Source organism: Lichenostomus cassidix, chromosome 4 (genome assembly GCF_008360975.1).
Source record: "Lichenostomus cassidix isolate B80296 chromosome 4, HeHo_3.0, whole genome shotgun sequence".
Lineage (NCBI taxonomy): Eukaryota > Metazoa > Chordata > Aves > Passeriformes > Meliphagidae > Lichenostomus > Lichenostomus cassidix.
The window spans coordinates 9,019,652-9,038,115 of record NC_139484.1 but is presented as its reverse complement, the minus strand read 5'-3'; the positions used below and the strand labels follow the sequence as shown (position 1 = coordinate 9,038,115).

Here is an 18,464-nt window from a genome sequence, read left to right as displayed (position 1 = left end):
GATTTTTATATACCTCAGGTTTCTGAAGTGCTGTTGTTCTTGACTGTATAAACAAAGATAGTGTCTTCATCTCTGCAATGTCAACAAAAATGAATGTCATCTCCTTGTCTTTCTTTTCACTGCTATTAACTGTTTTCACAGAGACAGGCAATGATTTTGCTTCAACTTCTCCCAGTTTTTGCTGAAAGAAAACCACCACCTCTGAAGAGCTTGAGTTTTTGTTCCCTACTCACTGGCATTTCTTCTGTTCATACAGATTTCAGACATACTCTTCTCTCTCCAGTCTGTTCCTACATGGCAGTTGTTAGCCATATGAATGCTAAGCTTGATTAGACAGGCACTGAAAAATACTTTAGTCTTGGTTCTATTCTGTCATATTTTATATAAAATCATTCACTTTCAGTAATCATTATTGCAGTCATGAAGAAATCACCAACAAAGGTGATCCTAATGTCCATGTAGCTTTCCAGGAAACTACTCACCTCTCCAGGAAGCTGTTGTGACCTCATTTACAGTATCAGCCAAGGTCTCAGCTTCATTCTCTCTTCAAAGTAATTTGAGCATTAATATCTTTCAAGTGGGAGCTGTGATTCATGAGTAGGGCTGTGCCCTGGGTTTGCTCTTCTGTCCCCACTGCGGGGACCACTCTGCACCTCACTCACCACATCCCAGTGTGCTCTGGTGATGAAATCAGAAACTGGGGGCTGCTTCACCTTTGCAGGCCAGACTGTAAAATGTAGCTGTTCAGCCCAAGCTTTCTCCCTGAGCTTTGGAGATGCTGGAGTGGAGATGAGACTGGTGAGAGTGGGAGCTGCGGTAGGGACGGTGTCTGGGCTTGAGAGTCATAATCCTCCATGTGCAGTGTGGAAGATTTGTGATTGTGTTTTTATCAATCAGATACTCCATGTTAGTGCTTTAGGCTCTGTTTGCATGAGTTTATAATCTTCAACGTTGTACCTGATATGCTCAAAGTCTAGTTTTGATATAGGTACAGATGAAATTCTTCTAATTTTTGATGGGTAGGATGATTCCTATGGAGAATCTGAGATATCTTCATTAAAATAACCTTTGTTTTCTAATCTCTCTCTTTTTACCACACAAGGTTCCCAGCTGCTCCATAAACCAGGAAAAAAGACCCAAACATCAGGGTAGCAGGATATATTTCATATGCAAATATTATAAAGTAGTGGCTTTCTTCCAAATTGGGGTTTGTATCTTGCAAAAGAGAAGTTGCTTAGTCACACATTGTGAACCAGAGATGTGGAATGTGGCTACAAAATTCCAGCATTTCACAGGATTGCTTTACTTTGTCTTAAATACTTTTTTGGAAATTGAAAGAATTCCTATGATTTTATGTCAAAATTCATGGGCTAGCTTTCATTCCATTCCTTGAAAGTGAAATAAGCAACCTCTGCTGCCACTGCAAAAGCCATAGACCCAGAGATCTTTCCACAGTAAGAAGCATGATTTTTCTTTCATGCTTCCTCCTGAAACCATTATTATTCAGAATTTCAGAACTGAAGGTGAGAACACTGCACTTTTCTATTTGCTTCTGACTTTGTATATGAAGTCTGTGAAAGCCTTTTTCTTGTTAATCTTTCCTGTGAGTTTAACTTGGTAAGGTTAACCTCTTCTTCCAAATGGGAAACTAAGGCACAAGTTTGGAGTGTTGGGTACCTTTGAGAACTCAAGTCTTGAGTACTCAAAGCTTGAAGCTAGATCCATGCTTAGGTAAGGCAAGTAGCAAAAGTGCAAATAAAGCATCTGTCATTCTTCATCTTTTTGCAGCTTTTTTTCGGGGAAACAAATAAATTTTCCAAGTATGGTTTTCCTGTAAACATCCTGGAGTTTTGTATGGGGGTGCTCTCCCCTGTAGCTGTTAACAGACTTTGTTACATCTTCTTTATAAGCATGACTCACTCATTTTTCTGTACTGGTAGTTCACTGTTAATGTCAGTTAATAATTGTAATTACATAAGTCCTCTCTTGTAACTGGAAACAGGGATAGAAAAGCCTGTCCTCTTATTTGCTGAAAAAGCAAATACCCTTCCTTCCCTTACACATGTAACTTCCTCTCTGGGGTGAACTGGGCCGTCAATTGTGATTTCCATGAACACAAAGTAGAGAGCTGCCTTGCCTGGTACATTAGTCATAGGCACTGTGCTTCCTCCTTTCTGGGAAGCCCCAGCCAGGAAGGAGGAAAAGGTTAAAATCAGAATTCCACCACTTCTTTCTGGACATTGGCTGCTTCCACAGGTAGCACTCATGGATTTTCTGGGTCTTAAAGCAATTCTTCTGCGCCTTTAGCCAACATAAAATCTCTGTTTCATTGCTCTTCTTCTTCCAAAGTCCCACAGTGAAGGAAACACTCAAGGCCGTCTTGGATGCACATGGGCAGGTGAGAGTGACATGGAAACTCCAGCAGAACCGACTGAAGTAAGTGACTGTTTTGGCTGTTTTCTGAAGTGTTTTCTCATTAACAGGAGCTGGGATAGGTCACTTTCTAGATTGACAATTATGGGCTCACCTTTGTGTTCTAATAGATTTTTCTGAGTGATATAAACTGTGTAAGAGTGGAAGGAGATGTTAGAAACGTCTGTGCAGATGGAGTTCTTAGAAAGAAGCCCTTTCCTAATTTTTTTTTTTTTTTTACCCTCCAAAAGTTACACAAAGGGTACAAAGTGTTTAATTTTAGTGATTCAAAAACTTTTGAGAGCAGTATTTGGGCCAGTTGGTGCCAAGTGTATGTGTGGTTGTTAGAATTGCGGGTTGTCCTATTCACACTAATAATACTCTTAAATATGCACTTTAATTGATGCCTAAGGCTCAGATGCTGAAAGCAATTCAGACTGTGAATAACTCCATTAGCTGCCAGGTATTGCTTCAGATACTCTAAATTAAACATGTCTGTGAACTACAAGAAGAGGGATTAAGTGTCTTCTGGCTTGGAAGTCAAGGGCTCCACATTAGAGTTCAGCAGGACTGGCCATGGGGCAAATATGTGGTTGGGATTTTTGCCTTTGAAACGACACAGCAAAACTGTTCTTTGATCTTTGTTGGCATTCAGCATTAAATTCTCTATCTAAAGAAAATTTATTCAAGACCCAGAAGTGCTCACACTATTATTCTAGTTTTTCATATATTTGTTGACAATTTAGGGAGGGAAACAAAAATCCCTGAGTAGGTATCTGAACACAATATGTTCTATTTTAATGAGAAAGTCTCTTTTTTTCCAGTACAGTTCTCTTTCTCTAATAAATCACATGTTTGTTTTTGTGACCATCCATAGAAACTTCCTGGAAATTATGATATACAACACTGCCATTATAAAAATGAGGGTTTAGCTGTTGTTGTCCTGCGTGGGGGAAACTCCACACTATCAAAAAATGAAACAGTTACAGATTTTCTGATTTCTCCAAATGGCCCATTTGTTTTCTGTATTGCTTGTTTTGAGCCCATTGTACTAAAGTTTATTACCTTGGGCCTGCAAGCACTTCCCAGGGACAATCCTACTAATTATTCTGGTTCTTGTAAATGAAGGGAATTACTTACGCCCACTTCAAGTCATGCTCAACTTTTGTGGCTTGTACTACTTGTTTGTATTACCATCTGCAAGTTAATTAAAATCCTATTTTGTGTTCCGTGTCTCAGATGGTACAAATAGATATAATTTTGGTTATTTCAGTGGCTGTTTGCATAATGCTTCAATTAAAACACAGCTTAGACAGGGTTAAAGCAGATGTACACTTCGGAATCAGCTGTCAGCAGGTGTGAAGGTATTCAAATACGAATTTGGTGTGAAAAAATGTTTGTTTCAGTTTCCGTATGTGCACCTGTCAAGGTGGATGGGAGCTTTACATACAATCTTGACTTGAAGAGAACAGGCCAGAAGCCTTAATTTTTGAACATTCCTTTTCTCCAGTCAAGGCACACATTACTGACCAAAAAGAAGCCTTTATCATCCGATTCTCTGGAGCAACAGATCCTCTCACTGGAAAGACAGAGACGAGAGGTAATGTTAAGTATACCCTTAACCAAATGATGACTGATTGTACCATGCCTATGAATCTGGAAGAGCAGTGGTTTATTTAGTACAAAGGGCAATTTAAAAAAAATTATCACTATTGTAAAGGCCAAGGAACAAGAAGCAGGGTTTGTACCTAGTAGTATTCCAGTCAGTAGGAGTCTTCAATTAATTTGTTTGAAGTCAAAGACCTTCTAACTGGAAATATGTTTATGGAATTTGTAGCAAACTAGCAGTGAAGTACTTGGCCATTTAGGAGTTGCAGCTTGGGATTTGTGCCCGGTTGCAAATGATCCACCTGTAGCTTATCATGTATTTGCATGTTTCCTTAGTGTTGCTTCCTGAATGTTCATGTGCTTTAACTGAAATACCAAAGCACTGATAGATGGCCTGTCAAGCTTGCCAAACCTTAAACTTGCTTCTTCTGAAGTGAATTGGCCAGGTGATGAGGAGGTTGGGAACATTCTTTATGAGGTGATTAGAATGCCAGCCTGCTTTTTATTTACTGAAAATGTTGAAATAAGGGTTATTTACTCTGCCTTCCTGGTAATTACAGCTTCTGGAGGTGAACAAGCAATGGGATCATCAATTTAGAAGTATGAAACAGCTTTATGAAAAGCAGGTAACAATGTTGATGACTTCTGTTGGAATATGTGTGCCAGCTGCTGACAGTTAAGTCTGTGTTTAAATACCAGCCAGCCAAAGCCGTGGTAAATATTTTACTTAATCTTTAGCTCATAAATTAAAAAGGCTTCATCGTATTAAAGTGAAGCCAATGTGTGTCAATCTTCAGTAGGACAAACTAACCAAAGAAGCAGAGTGTCCCAAAAATAGCAGGGACCAGTGTGAACATGACAGCAGAGATCTTAATGCCCTTCACAGGGTAGTAAAAATTACACATAATTAAGAGCACAATTAACTGAAAATCAGCCTGGTGTGCCCAGCCCCTGATCCTCATCATCACATATCTGTTGGTTCTTGTCCCATCTCTTGTGGCTGGCTTGTGAAGCCTGGGAGCTCCCTGGTAAATTCTCCATGGAAGTTGCCCTCTGTAAGCAGAGACTTTCAAAATGAATTGTAAATAAATATTTTTATTTCCTTTTTTCCCCCCCCAAGATCCAATTGACATAGCTTTTGTTCCTTGCTTATGGCTATGTGGCATCATTGCTGCAGACACAATCATCAGCTGCCTAGTGAAACTGTGCTTATAATTTTGCCTGGTATTCCAAAACCCAAGTTGGTTCATTGACTGACACTTCTCATCTGCTATTTCCTGCTATGAAAAGGAAGCTTATAGAACAACTTAATGTGCTTATCAGGAATATTTTCTCTCTAATATTTTCCAGAAAGCTTTACTGGTATCTGGATCACTCATTTTCTTTTTCCCCTAAAGAGAAGAGGAATCCAGATGGCCCTTCCTCATTTAATCTGGAGCTGCTTTGTGCCTCTGGCTAGACACCTTGGAGGTGCTGTACCTTTCAGAATCCCCAGTTGCCCAGCATGGTCTGTCACTTCCTTTTCAGCTGACAGAGATGAAGGCAAAGCTGGAGGTGTCGGAGAGGAGAGTGAGCGAGCTGGAGCAGGAGCGACATTGGCAGCATCCCGAGGAGGAGAGGTGGCAAGCACTGGGCAGAGAGAGGCTGTTGCAGGAAAAGGTAGGAGGGTGCACTCTGTCACCACTTTTGTGCTCTGTGGTGAACACTCTCCTGCCTTTCATCTTTTCCCCTTGTGTGAGGCACAGCGTGGGTTGTCACACGGCCCAGAGATGAGACTGTGGTGTTGGGCGCTCCTCAGTATCGTACCCAAGGCAGTGGCTGCTGCTCTGCCTCATCACAGAACTATGTATAGAGAGAGAGAGTGTCATTTCAATAGGAACTGGCAGACAGCACAGCATTAGTGTGTGTGGGGGGGGGAGTAAAGAGCAGGTTGATATCTACACTGCACAGATTTGCCTCCTTGCAGTTCAGTTCAGGGTGAACCTCTTTGTGAACGAAAATGCTGCAGTTATTTCAAATGGAAGAGGAACACCATTGCAGATGTTACACCAACAGCTTGGCAAGAAATACTCGAAGGAATGAATGCAGCTTAAGTCACCCAGGATTTGACTTACATGTGTGCTATCTCAGCTACCTGCAAATATTAGCAACAGTCAGTGCAGTTTTCAGGGTGGAAGTGTCTGGACTGATCAGCTGCTCCAGACTGCTGGTTACCTCACCCTCAGAGCAGCTGGGCTGCTCTCTCAGGACTCCTTGAGCACTGGCTCTTCAGCACTGTTAGGCATTTGCATCTAAATTTAATCCCTGAGCTGATTTCCCAGCTCAGTAAAACCACCAAGCTCAATGATACACAAAACTTTGTGCTCCGTTTTCCAAGCCCCACAGAGTGGTGCTTTCTGTTCTCTTTCTGCCTCATGGTATTATGTACTTCATGAGCTCTTGTGAGAGTTTCTGGATGGTGATGATACGTGATGGCTGAAGCTGGGCTTCTCTATTCATCTGGCAACCTGACACAAGTGGCAATTGCATCACTTCCAGGCTTAGATAACATGAGTTAGCTGCTGCAGGAAAAGAAATGCAACCCCCTTAGCTTCTATCTGCATAAGCCAAACATTCATGTTACTTATCAATTAGTCTTAGTACTTGATTTCCAACCCATAGCACAATTTATATGTTTTAAGGCAAACTATGTTGTTATGTACTTGCTGAATCACTGCCTGTATTTGCTCTGTGTGGATTCAGTGTGAGACATCTTCCTGTTCATATTACTGCCTGCCTTTTAATAAATGAAATCTGGGAAAAACAGCCCTAGGTACCTTTGTGTACAGATAAGGATGAGTAGTATGCTGTCCCAAATTTTTTTTACTGCATACATGAATAATGAACTAAATGAGAATATAATCCAAAAATTTCTTATGGGGACAGGTTAACCAACATGGATGGAACTTTAGTCTTAAATCAGCAATTTCTTTAAAAATTACACACTCACCTAGTAAGTGCTTTTCAGCTTGAGCTAGCTCCTGGCTGAGTTCCTATACTTACTGCAGATATACCCTGCTAATCTTGCCCAGTTTTTAGAGTAAATTAAATGTTCCAGCTAACTTAGAACAAAGCAGAGTAAAGCTGCCTTATATGTAAGCAACAGTTACTCGGGTGTTTTTTCACTGGCTCAATTAGCACACAGTGATGAGCTTCTAATGAGCCCAAACTGTGACTGGCTGCACAGAGATGTGCCTTTTACACAGAAAAAACCCCATTCATATGGTGTCCTGTGCTTGTGATTGTTGGATCTCACTTTTTTATTCACATAAAGCAGCTGTTTTCAGAAGAAATCCTTTCAGAAAAAATATTCAGAAGAATATTTATAATACTTTTCTTTTTTTATCTTTTCTTTTCTTTGGTAGAATTGGCCCTTCTGTTTCATATGTCGAAACAGCTTTGTTCCAAGACCAGTCTGGTATAATGGGATAATAAGGAATGCCTTACCCTATGAGGGAAGTCAACAGAATGCCATTTGCTTCAGGGTCTGATTTGGGTCTCAGCTACCTTCACTGTAAATTGAAAATAGCCACACTGAAAGCAATAGAATAAGAGAGTCAAATTTACAGTTAGGCAAATCTGCCCTAATAATTCTTTCAATGCCATCTTTGAAAGAACACTAATATGTAAATCCTGTTGCAAGTAGGGATATCCTCCTGGTAGTTTGCTGCGAAGGAACAGTGTATGCATATGCACTAGGAATGGTCAAGATGAAGTCAACAACAACTGTGATAGAGTCAAAAAAAGGTGTATTTTTAAGCCTTGATTGAGTCCTTGGTAATTCTGGAGCAGGCCAAGACCTATCTCAGTCTCTTGTGTAGTGGATAAAGCCCTAAGACTATGTGACACTGAGATCTGCTTTTGTCTTTAATGTTGTGTGGCACTGGGAATGGCTGTGGCTCCACCAGCATTCAGCCCTGGCCTTAATTCTCTGAGTACATGAGAGAAATGCAGGTCTGGAGTAACTGTCTATGTGATTTTGATCTGCTTGGCCTGCCAGCATTCTCATGCCTTCGTGCAACTGCAGAGAGCAGGCATTTAGTCTACTATGTTGTATCTGTCTCATCATATGGTGAGTGGTCAAAACAATTTCTACAAATTTTATCACATCTGGGTTTCCTAATGATCTGCCTTCCTGTTGCCTCCTTCCCCAGCTGTGTTTGGGACAACAAAAATGCAACACATCTGTCAGACAGAAGATCATTCTGAAAATTGTTCTTGAAAAATGTTTCCATCTGCATTTCAATAGCCTCTCTCTGTATTTTTGCATCCCAGAAAGATACAGAGGTTCTTAGTGAAGCTCTCCGTGAAATGAGGGAAGAGAACAGGCTTCTGAAGCAGAAGAATGCCTCAATGACCAGAAAGAAAGAACACTATGAGAGTGAAATAAGTCGTCTCAACAAGGTAGGAACAGGAGTGAGCCGCTGACCAGGAGCTATTCCTTTAATTCTGAGATCTCTGTTGTCAAGCAGTGACAATACCAGATACCATCTTTTCAATCCTGGCTTAACAACCTGGCAGCAAACACATGATCACCATTTGGGAGCTGGGGAAACAAGCAAGAACTCCCTTCAGCTCATACATGTGCATGCTTCTCTTGGCAGGTAGTAGGGTTGCATTGGCCAGAGAAAAATTCAGAGAGTATTTGGCTTCTGCTATGAAACCTCTCTACATGTTATGTCTAAGCCCTTTCTGCATCCTCCCTTCTCAGAGCAAAAGGGAAATGAACAAAGATGCTTTTGTGTGCACCTAGTGAAACATTGTGGCTGAAAAGAAAGGTCACACAGTGAAAAACTGTTATTTTACATATATTCTATGGTTAAGAGTAATGGCTTCTCTTCACAGACATGGTCCTGTCTTACTGTTTATATCCATACCTATAATACTATGTGTATATATGTTTCACTGAGGAAATTGTCATTAAATAGCTAAATGGGATTTTCTTTTTTAAACTGCGGGAAAGTAATAAATGTAATTTTGTTAATCAAAAGATCACATAAAGCAGTGGGTGTTTTCTAACAATTTTGTATTTCATGGTGAACCACAAACACTTCCTGAGGAAATGCACTGCAGTAACTATTGCTGTGTAACTTTAATAAATGCTTTAATAAGCTAAAGGACCATGATGTGCAAAAGTCAAGCCAAAAACCATAATGTTGTCATCAGAAAAAATCTGACAGAACCCATGATTTCTAGCTCTTTCTGAAATGCATTGACAGGACTTGCTCAAAGCTCCAGTCTAACTTTAATTCAAGGCCTTGTTTCTTAAACAACTTACTTCAATGTTTTATTTTGCTCTTTTATTACGTGGCTACAATAAGACAGATGGGTATATAGACCATTGTTTTAAATGAAGCATCAATTTCATATAACAAACTTTCCCAACAGTAATTTACTGCTTTTTCTGTGCATTTGCATCCTTCAAATCTCATGTCTTGAATGTACATAAGACTGGAAAGGACCCTCTGTGCCCTTTCACGCCTAGTCCCCTACTATTGCAGGTTCAGCCTCTTGAAGTTATTACAAATTCTCTGACATCAAACAACTTTTTCTTCTTTTTATGTGAAATGATAAAACAGAGTTATCACAGTATTGTTTTTTACTGTTTCCAAATGCAGTTTAAAAATAATCTTCACCTTACTGTTAATCTTTTAAAGATTGAATTTTCTGCATTTTTGGGGTTTTTCTCCCCTTTGTAATTTTGAGTTGTAGAACCTCATCAAAAAGGTATTAAAAGTGGGCTTAAAGGGGCAAAAGAAGGAATAATCAGAACTCAGACTATCTGTATGTTCATCCTCCTGGTTTAAATTCAATCCTATTTATGTACTGGCATGGAACACAAACTTTGCCACTATTGTAACAGTTTCACTTCTGCACAATTTTAGGGACAGCAGCTCATCAGGTAAAAATCCTTCCTTTTCTGTGCATTCCATGGAAAGTGCTTGGTTTTCTTTGGGCCTTGGATAATTAATTCTTATCCTTGGATTACTTTGGATACTCATTCTCCTGCTTGGCCACTTCTTCCCCCTCCAAATTATCTTCCTCCTTCCCACATGGAGTGTGAACAGTAAGGGAGAGCTGAGGGTCATTAGCATGAACTGAACTTCTAAAAGGGATGAAGTTAGCTGAGTTCATATCTTATGTAAAAGACTTTGAAAAGTACTGAATAGTGAGTATTTGTGCTAGAGCAAAAAAAAAAAAGTGTGTGGTTATAGATAAATAGATGTACGAGTGATTAAAAGATTATTCCAGTCCAAGAGAGATACTGTTAAAAAGAAACACAACCTGCAAAGAGCTGTGGCAGAATTTCACTGCAAAACAGAGTAGAAGTGGTACCAGTGTTTCATGCATTTGTAACTCCCTCTAGTGACAAGCTATCGAGACTACACAACTTCCTCTCAAACAGGAGGATTTACTTGGTTCTGCACGAAGAAATCTTTGCTTTTAGTGCAGAAAATGTTTCAGTCAGGGTGGGGGTTTCAGTAAAGTGGGTTTATATCCAGTGTATATAATTGAAGCAACTACAAGTGAAGGGAAAATCTCTTTCTAATAATTTAAAAGGATATTTTTCTTTTTGGTGTAGGGAATCTGTTTAGTAATTTTGCTGTTTGACATTGCAGGCCCTCCTGGATGCATTGAAAAAGCAGCAGCTCCCTGTTGTTGGGACTCCTCCAGGGAAGGGTGGCAGGAACAGCATTGAGGAGATGAGAACACAACTTGAAGTTCTTAAGCAGCAGGTAGGAACAGCTCAAGTAAGCCTGGATGGATTTTACACAGCATAATTTTGCCTCCTCTCCTAGGAATTGTGCCTGGTGGACTTGGTGTGTAGAGGTTTTGAAAGGAAGAGCCAGTTTAGTCACAGCCCATTGGAATGATGTTTCCCCAGATGCTGTCATCAGAGCAGTGTCTACAAAGTGAAACTGAGTTCTTGCAAAGGACTGGGGCAAGGTCTTATGGAAGACTCAAAGCAGCAGAGTGGCTCTCCTGACTCTTGGAGGTGTCCTGCCAGCTCTCTGCTAGGGGCTGAATTTCATCCAGAGGGAATGCTAAACTTCATGAGTTACTGATTGTGTCTTCTGCTCCTTTTATCTTAGAAACTGACTGTTGAGTGAATTATCCAAGGATCCTAGTCTTGGAAAACTAGAGCACTGGCATTGCAGTTTTTCTAAGTGTGAGGCAAAACATTTGCATCCATAACCTGCTTCCCAAGCACTACAAATGTCTTTTTTATTTTTTAATCTTTGTTCTGAGTAGTCAAGTGCCATGTGCACTGTCTTTCTTTCCATGTGAAAGGATCTGTTTAAAAACATTGTAGTTTTCAGATCATTTCACACTTTAGGTCTGTTGTCCTGGATAGTGTTAGGGTTAACATTATTGACACACAAATGGATGTGATCAGAATGGGAATTTTATTCAATGGGAATAAAATACTTGTTTTTGTCACGTTTGACAGCCGAGCCAGATTTTGCTCTCTAATGTAATGCTTGCCACATGCTGGAGAACAAAATCCTGCACTTGATTGTAATGAGTTATTTCATTCTACACAATAAAATAGAGTAAACAATTTTTAAAAAAAAAAATCTCATGGGGTATCCATTTTATAAATGTGTTTTTCTAGTTGTATAAATCAGTACAGTAAGTCCAGACTTCCTTCTACACGAAATGGAGCAGAAGGCTCTAACTGGATGGAAGAGGGACAAACAGTGACGTGACAGAGTCCCACCAGAGCTTGGCTGTCATCAGCCCATCCCTGGTCACGGCAGAGTGAAGGCATTCATTCCTTGGGAGGTGTCTCTCTCTTTCTCAGGGCAGCAGAATATATGGCAAAACTGTGCCAAAGTGGTTCCCACACAGCTCGAGCAGACTGTACAGCTGGGGAGTGGGAGGGAGGTGGGACACTGAAGAGGGAAGTGGGAGAGAAGAAATGAGGAAATACTGTGTGTAGATGGACGAGGTATACAAGCATTTCTGCGAGTGACAGCTTTGTTTCTGCTTGAGAGAGTCATGAAAATAATTTGTAGAGCCCTGTGTTGACCTTTTTCTTCCTCTGAACTATTAACATTTATCTAGTCCTTCTGTGAAGTCACAGCTCTGCTTCCAGCAAAAATTGGATCTGTCCAGTGGGCAGGGCATGAGCCACAGCAAGCAAGTTTTTTGGGAAAAGAATGTCAGCAGCCTTTAGTGAGCAACCAAGAGGACATGAAAGGGCTTCTGAAAGTCCTGGTGGTGGTTCCCACCCAAGCATGCCTTTGCTGTTATTTGTCAGTAGAAGTGCCTCCAGCTTCTCACCAGGTGGATGCCTGCCCATTAGCTGAAGAATTAAGCAAGTCAGATGGACACCAAATAATTTATGGATTAGTGTTTTGTTTCTGAATCTGTGTGCTTGTTCCCTGTGCCTGGGGTGGTCAGATATTTTTTAATGGGATGAAGCTCTGCGATTCCTGGCAACGTAAAAAAGAACTAAGCTGCTGCATCCTTCAGCATTTGCAAGGCAGCTTATTTTCTAGGAACAGGGTCGAACACCATTAGGAATGGTGTACATTACATTCTCCTCTGCCTCTACACGGGGGTGAGGAGGTTCTTTGCTAACTCCTTGCACCTGAGATACAGGAGGGTGTTAAAAGTGCTCATAATTGAAGGGAAAATGGAAAAAATGATGGTAAAATGTTTGTCCTGCTACTGTTAATCCCTTAAAAAGATCAATACTAGTATTTGCTATCTGGTTTATAATACTTTAAACTTCTATTTGCCAGTCAGCCTTTTAAATTGCAAGGCTGTGCAAATACTGGCACTGTGGACCGTTTCAATTGACGTGTGCCACTGGAGAATGGCCGTCGCCTGTCACTTTGTATTGGTCATCAAAAAAGACCAGGGAAACTTTTGTTTGTAGGATTGTACAGAGCAGGGATCCCTTTGGAATGCACCCTCCTGCTTGGGCAGTGTTTAGAAAGCAACCAAACAGCAAAGTGGATGAAGTGGCTCTGCTGAAGTTCACACACTGTTCATAATGATTGCAGGTCCAAATATACGAGGAAGACTTCAGAAAGGAGAGATCTGACAGAGAAAGGCTTAATGAGGAAAAAGAAACATTGCAGAAAATTAATGAGAGATTACAATCTCAACTGAGTAAACTCAGCTCTCAGGTATGAGTCAAAAGAAAGTTCCCATTGCCAGCACATGTGTATTTTTTTTTTCTCACTTTCCACACAACTCAAGGCTTTCTGGCTTCCATTAATTGACATTGGATTTTATATGAGGTCACCACCTGGGATGAAATCATTCTGAAGTAATGCAGTAAGAAGATGAGAAACTATTAGAGAAGGCTTCCAAAGTGAGTAGATGAATGGGGGTATTTATTGCAAAAACTTTTCAAACATATATGAAAATGGAGGAGGAGGAGGAGGAGGGGGGACACAACCAAAAACAAATCCCGAGGACTTTGATTGTTTCACTGGCAATTGATATAAGAGCTGTAACATCAAACCAACTTTTGAAATAAAGAGCTTCTGTAGTTAATCCTGACCTAATTGTAATCAATCCTGCAATTGAATTACAGAGTGATGTTAATATCACTGAGGAAAAAAATGGTCTCCATACAAATTAGCTGAGCAGCCTCTGCAATAATTTTTGCTTGCAACATCCTTTTTATCTCTTCCAAGTAGTGTCAGTAGGAAGCCATAGTAAAATCATGGCGTGCAAAACTCTGAGCTTTCTCAATCCCCATTTAAAAATGATGAAATTTCGAGGTTTCCTGCCTTGACAAAATTGTGCAATACTTTAAAAGAACGGCCAATTACCAAAATGTTCTGTGATGATTTATTGTCCTCCCCAACCCTGTTGTGACACAGAAACTTCAGTATTGTCTTATTCTCAACCAAGCCATGCATCACTGCTGGTAGGGTCTTGGTCAAGTGTCAGAGGCTAGGTGCTATCCAGTGCCTCTCACTGCCATTGGCTGCAGCAATCCTGTACTTGACTGTCCCTGCAGTGCATCAACAGTTCATACTGGAGATCTTCCTGTTTGTCTCTTCCTGCCTCAGGATTTGATTAAACAGAGCTTGTAAAGGATTTTAAAGATGAGAGCAAGCACATAAAATATTTATTAGTTTGTTTTCTTAAGTCAGATTATTTAGTTGTGGCTCATAGAATCACAGAATATTAATCATCTTTTACCCCTCCTTGCTCTGTCCTTAGGCAAATTCCCGTTGACTCTACTGGAATGCAGAGGGCCTTAGAAAAGACAGAACCAAATTTGAGGCCATCAACTTCGGTCCTATACCAAATTTACTCTTCTTGTCATTCAAGTGACTGTCTGTGGAGTTCCGCTTCAAACTATTGAAAGCTACTGTGTGCAATGAAAATATAGAATTGTTTTTTAATATAAAAGACACCCAGAAATGTGCTTGTCATATCTTGAAACCAATATTTTCCTCACGTAAAATGTGTCAAGACTCTGGTGCAGCACAAGTTAGTTCTCTTAAATAATTTTTTTAATGATGAACAGTCTGAGGGAACTAAACAAGCAGCATTGCAGCCCATTTGTACCTGAATGTTCTGTTGGTTGTATTCCACTGCTAATGCATTTCTTTTTATTATTATTTTCTTGACAGACAAAAGACCTCCCAGTACAGCCTGAGAGGCCCAGTTACCCACCTCCCCTCTTTCTCACACCATGTGTCAGTTATGGGGGTTGTGGGATGGTTCTTCACTATCCAGATCCTCGGGTGCATCCAGTGCCTCGCAGGGCACACCAGCAGCAGCAGCAGCATTTGGTAAGATTCCCACCACCTCCTCACACCATGGTGACTACAGGTGCTATCACAGTGCCATCCTCAGCAGCAGCTGAATCTGTGCTTTCCTAGTTTGTTGTTGGGTCCAGATCAAGATCAAATTTACTTTGGCAAATACCCTTTATCTATAATACCACTAAGAAGAAAAATGGGATTCTTATAAATTTGTTTGTTAATCAAAAAAATAGGTTGTTTGATTGGAGTCTTGCTGATTTCTTAGAATAATTTCCTTCCATGACATTTGGAGCCCTTTCTAGCTGTATAATTACCCCACTTCAGAAGTAGGAATCTGCTCTGAGCCTTCAACATAAAATAATAAAAACCAATCAACAGGAGTGGAAGTTCTGAGTGTGGCTAACACAATGGGAAATGTGCCTTTTTTACTGGAATGAAACACGGTCCTGTCTTCCTCAGCAGGAAGAATAGCTTTGCACCGGGGCAGGTTCTGTGAGTGGAAGTTATCTATTCCAAGAAAATATTGCTTCAAAGAATATTTTTGAAGTGCTTTGGGTTATCTAAGTGGGCTGGCTTGTTCCAGTCTAGTGAGAATGCATTTAAACATGGTGAATGTCATTTTAAATACACAGTATCTGTTTCTGGCTATAAAGCTGTCACATGTGGAAAGATGCTCATTATTTGAGAAATTGTAGCTGAATTTTTGCGAAATGCATGTAAGGGTTTCAGAGTGTAGAAATCCAATGAAAAAGCTGTGGTCAGATGAGTAATTTCTGTACTTTAGGAGTGTGCTTATCTGCCTATTTATCAAAGTTGGAAGTATTGCAGAATGTTTTTCCCTGAAATTTGGAAAAGAGCCCAGATTATTTTGGCTCTTCTCCCTGAACTTTCATCATCTGGGTTTCTAATTCTGTGAGGGATCACTGGGTTTACAACTTAGCTGTCCCTGCCAGCGCACCGGGATCAGTCTGACTGGTTGTTTTGTAACTCCCAGTTTCATTCTGACCTTTTTTTTTTTTTTTTTTTTTCCCCCCAATTCTTTGCCTGTGTGAGTTACTGCTCTGAGCTTTGGGTACCTCCCTGAGCAATTTGTTAGCAATGAAGAAAGGTGTTAGAATTTAATGGGTGTCCTGATACGTAATCCTGCATGTTTAGGCTGTGCTTTTGCTTTTTTGTTCTTTGTCTGTCTTGCACAGTTTAATTTCTTTTTACACTGCTAGTAGAAACATTTTGGTTAGTCTAATGTGAAATACACCTCTTGTTCCTGAAATTCATTCAAGTCTGTGGGGTACGAAAGAGATTAATTGATCAGAGAACACAAAATTCACCAGAAACTCAAAAAAGTAATGCAAATGAATAGAATTTGAGCTGTTGGAAAAACTACCTGTGTTTAAAGCAGTGCAGCCTTGCTTGGTATCAAAGCCAATTTTGTTTGCCCACAAGCACAGAACTAGTTAATAATTCCTGTGACTGGTACAATTTAAGTTAAAATACAATAGCTCATTTTTTTCCTGACAGTGTATGAGAGTGATTACTGCTGTATAAACAAGAATGACAGCAAAACATAAAAGTTAAATCTGTTTTCTGTATCTACAGCTTCATCCTGCCATCTTAATTTAGGCAAAACTTCTTTAGGAGGCTATGTTCTCTGCAAATTGAAATCTGCAAGATTCCCTTTGGGACTACTCAATGATTTTGTCAGAGTAATTTCTGCAAAACAAGAATCATTTTTGCAGTGTAACTAATTTGAAGCAGCAATTACCTAGAATTTGACAAGCTTGCATGGACTACTTATTCCAGACAGTCAGCCTAACACAGCTTCAGCTGAAATGGCTGGTCCCAAAGTTGTTTTCTCTCATGGTAATTTGTTACTTATTTACCACAGTGGGTGGTATAAACTATAATGCACTATTTCTTCCAGGATTCCCCTGGACCAAACAATGTCTGCATGGATATAACCTTCCCAATACTTCCTCTTAAATAAAGCTGGGATTTTTTTCCTATCTCACGGTATTTTCATTTAGTTGTTTGATAGTAACTAATGTAGTAACATCAGGGCTAACCTGTGAGCAAAGGGAGGAGGAGAGAGAACTTTATTCCATGGTTAATTCCTGTCACTCCGGAGCATTTTACAGATGTTACAGATGTATTCAAACTGGAGCAGCTTCACCTTCCAGGTGTGCCAGATTTCACTGGGGTTCTTTGGCAGAGAGAGATGCCTGCTAGTATCTTCTGCTGCCCTTTATTCCTTAACCCTTTTAAAATCTGGTATGGTTCTCTTAATATTTTCCTGTGATTTTTGGTATCTACAAAGGTTTACAACAACTTTTCTAATGTGTGCAGCAGCTAGACCACGTGCCACAGGAAAGGAACCAGGCTGGAAGACTGGGATTGGTGGAAATATAAACCTAAATATAAGATGGTTTTGTAAACTTCTTTTGTATGACTAATGAAAAGCTTCACAGCACAATTATGTTTTTATCATGTCACTATTGTTTTGTTTGAAGTCCCTGTGAAGTCCATATTGCTGTAATAATGTTTTATTGTTCTGTGCAGCCAGACTATCAGTGGTATGTTCGTGACCAGCTTCTGCCAGATGTGCAGCACAAGGCAAATGGTAAGACAACAGCTGTACAGAGCGTGTATTAAGTGGAATTTTTTTTTCAAATGGAGGCCTTTGAGGGGATGTAAACTTTCCTGTCTTTCTGTTGAGTGCTGATGTGACATCTTTGCCCTGGAGAGTCGAGGTTGGTGTGTCTGCAACACAAGTGAGGTTTCTGATGTAATACCATCTACATTACAGCTTTCAGCTTTGTTGCAATTCCTAAAATGTCTCTATTACCCATTATAGGATCACACATTTGACTCATTAAACAGCTAGTAATAGTCCTAAAGAAAAGATAGCCTCAAAATTCTCGTTAGAGCTTCTGTTGCTCCAGTGAAGACTGAATTTAAGGATGTGCCAAAACCGGAGGCCAGCATGGGGCCTACCAAGGTTTAGGAGACCTTGGTAACAAAGTACAGCTTTAGGATGTTGTTTCACCTTAAAGACAAAATGCCCGTTGCTATTCTTGATCTGTTCTGGTAGTTTAGGGTGCCAGGTCTGAAAACAGATCCATGTAAATGAAGAGTTAAATATTTGCCAAAGTGTTGGTACAAACTCTTTTTTGAGAACCAGGAGGAGTATTTAATATTTGTATCTGGATTTGAAATCATTGCTGGGTATTCTGAAGTACTTGTTTCAGAGCACTCAAAAGATGGACTCCACAAGCAATCTCTTCTGGGTGGGAATGTGCTATCCCATGGTGCAAATGGGTGACGTGGGGTGGCAGGGACTGCTGAGTCCAGAAGCTGTTTTGTAACATCTGGAAGAAGAAGATGGCTACAGAGGGAACTGTTCTATTGTTTGTTGTTATCCACGTTATCCCAGAAGAGAGGGTAGGGTGGGAATGTAGCTCACTAAAATGGCTGATGAGCTTCCCATAATTACATGGCAGCTCTTTGGAGGATTCTGATGTGGTCGCAGGGAAAGCAGTGTTGTGACTGCACAAGAGAACAGGAGATTAATTGTGCCATTCCTCCCACTTGAACTCCAAGTGATTTACTGCACCAGAGGATACAGGGAGGATGTTTATAAAAGGGAATAAAACAAGTCCAGTC

The 18,464-nt window shown here is 40.2% G+C and overlaps 1 protein-coding gene across 1 annotated transcript in view; it reads left to right on the top strand.

The window, feature by feature from the left end:
* The window catches only part of TNIP3 (TNFAIP3 interacting protein 3), a 54,261-nt gene that overhangs the window by 31,379 nt on the left and 4,418 nt on the right, over positions 1–18,464 (top strand). The window contains exons 6-14 of the mRNA XM_085057809.1: positions 2,350–2,436; positions 3,923–4,012; positions 4,581–4,646; positions 5,548–5,679; positions 8,335–8,463; positions 10,680–10,796; positions 13,077–13,202; positions 14,670–14,831; positions 17,361–17,421. Of these exons, the coding sequence (XP_084913935.1) occupies positions 2,350–2,436; positions 3,923–4,012; positions 4,581–4,646; positions 5,548–5,679; positions 8,335–8,463; positions 10,680–10,796; positions 13,077–13,202; positions 14,670–14,831; positions 17,361–17,421 (970 nt within the window). The remainder of the gene's footprint in view (positions 1–2,349; positions 2,437–3,922; positions 4,013–4,580; positions 4,647–5,547; positions 5,680–8,334; positions 8,464–10,679; positions 10,797–13,076; positions 13,203–14,669; positions 14,832–17,360; positions 17,422–18,464) is intronic.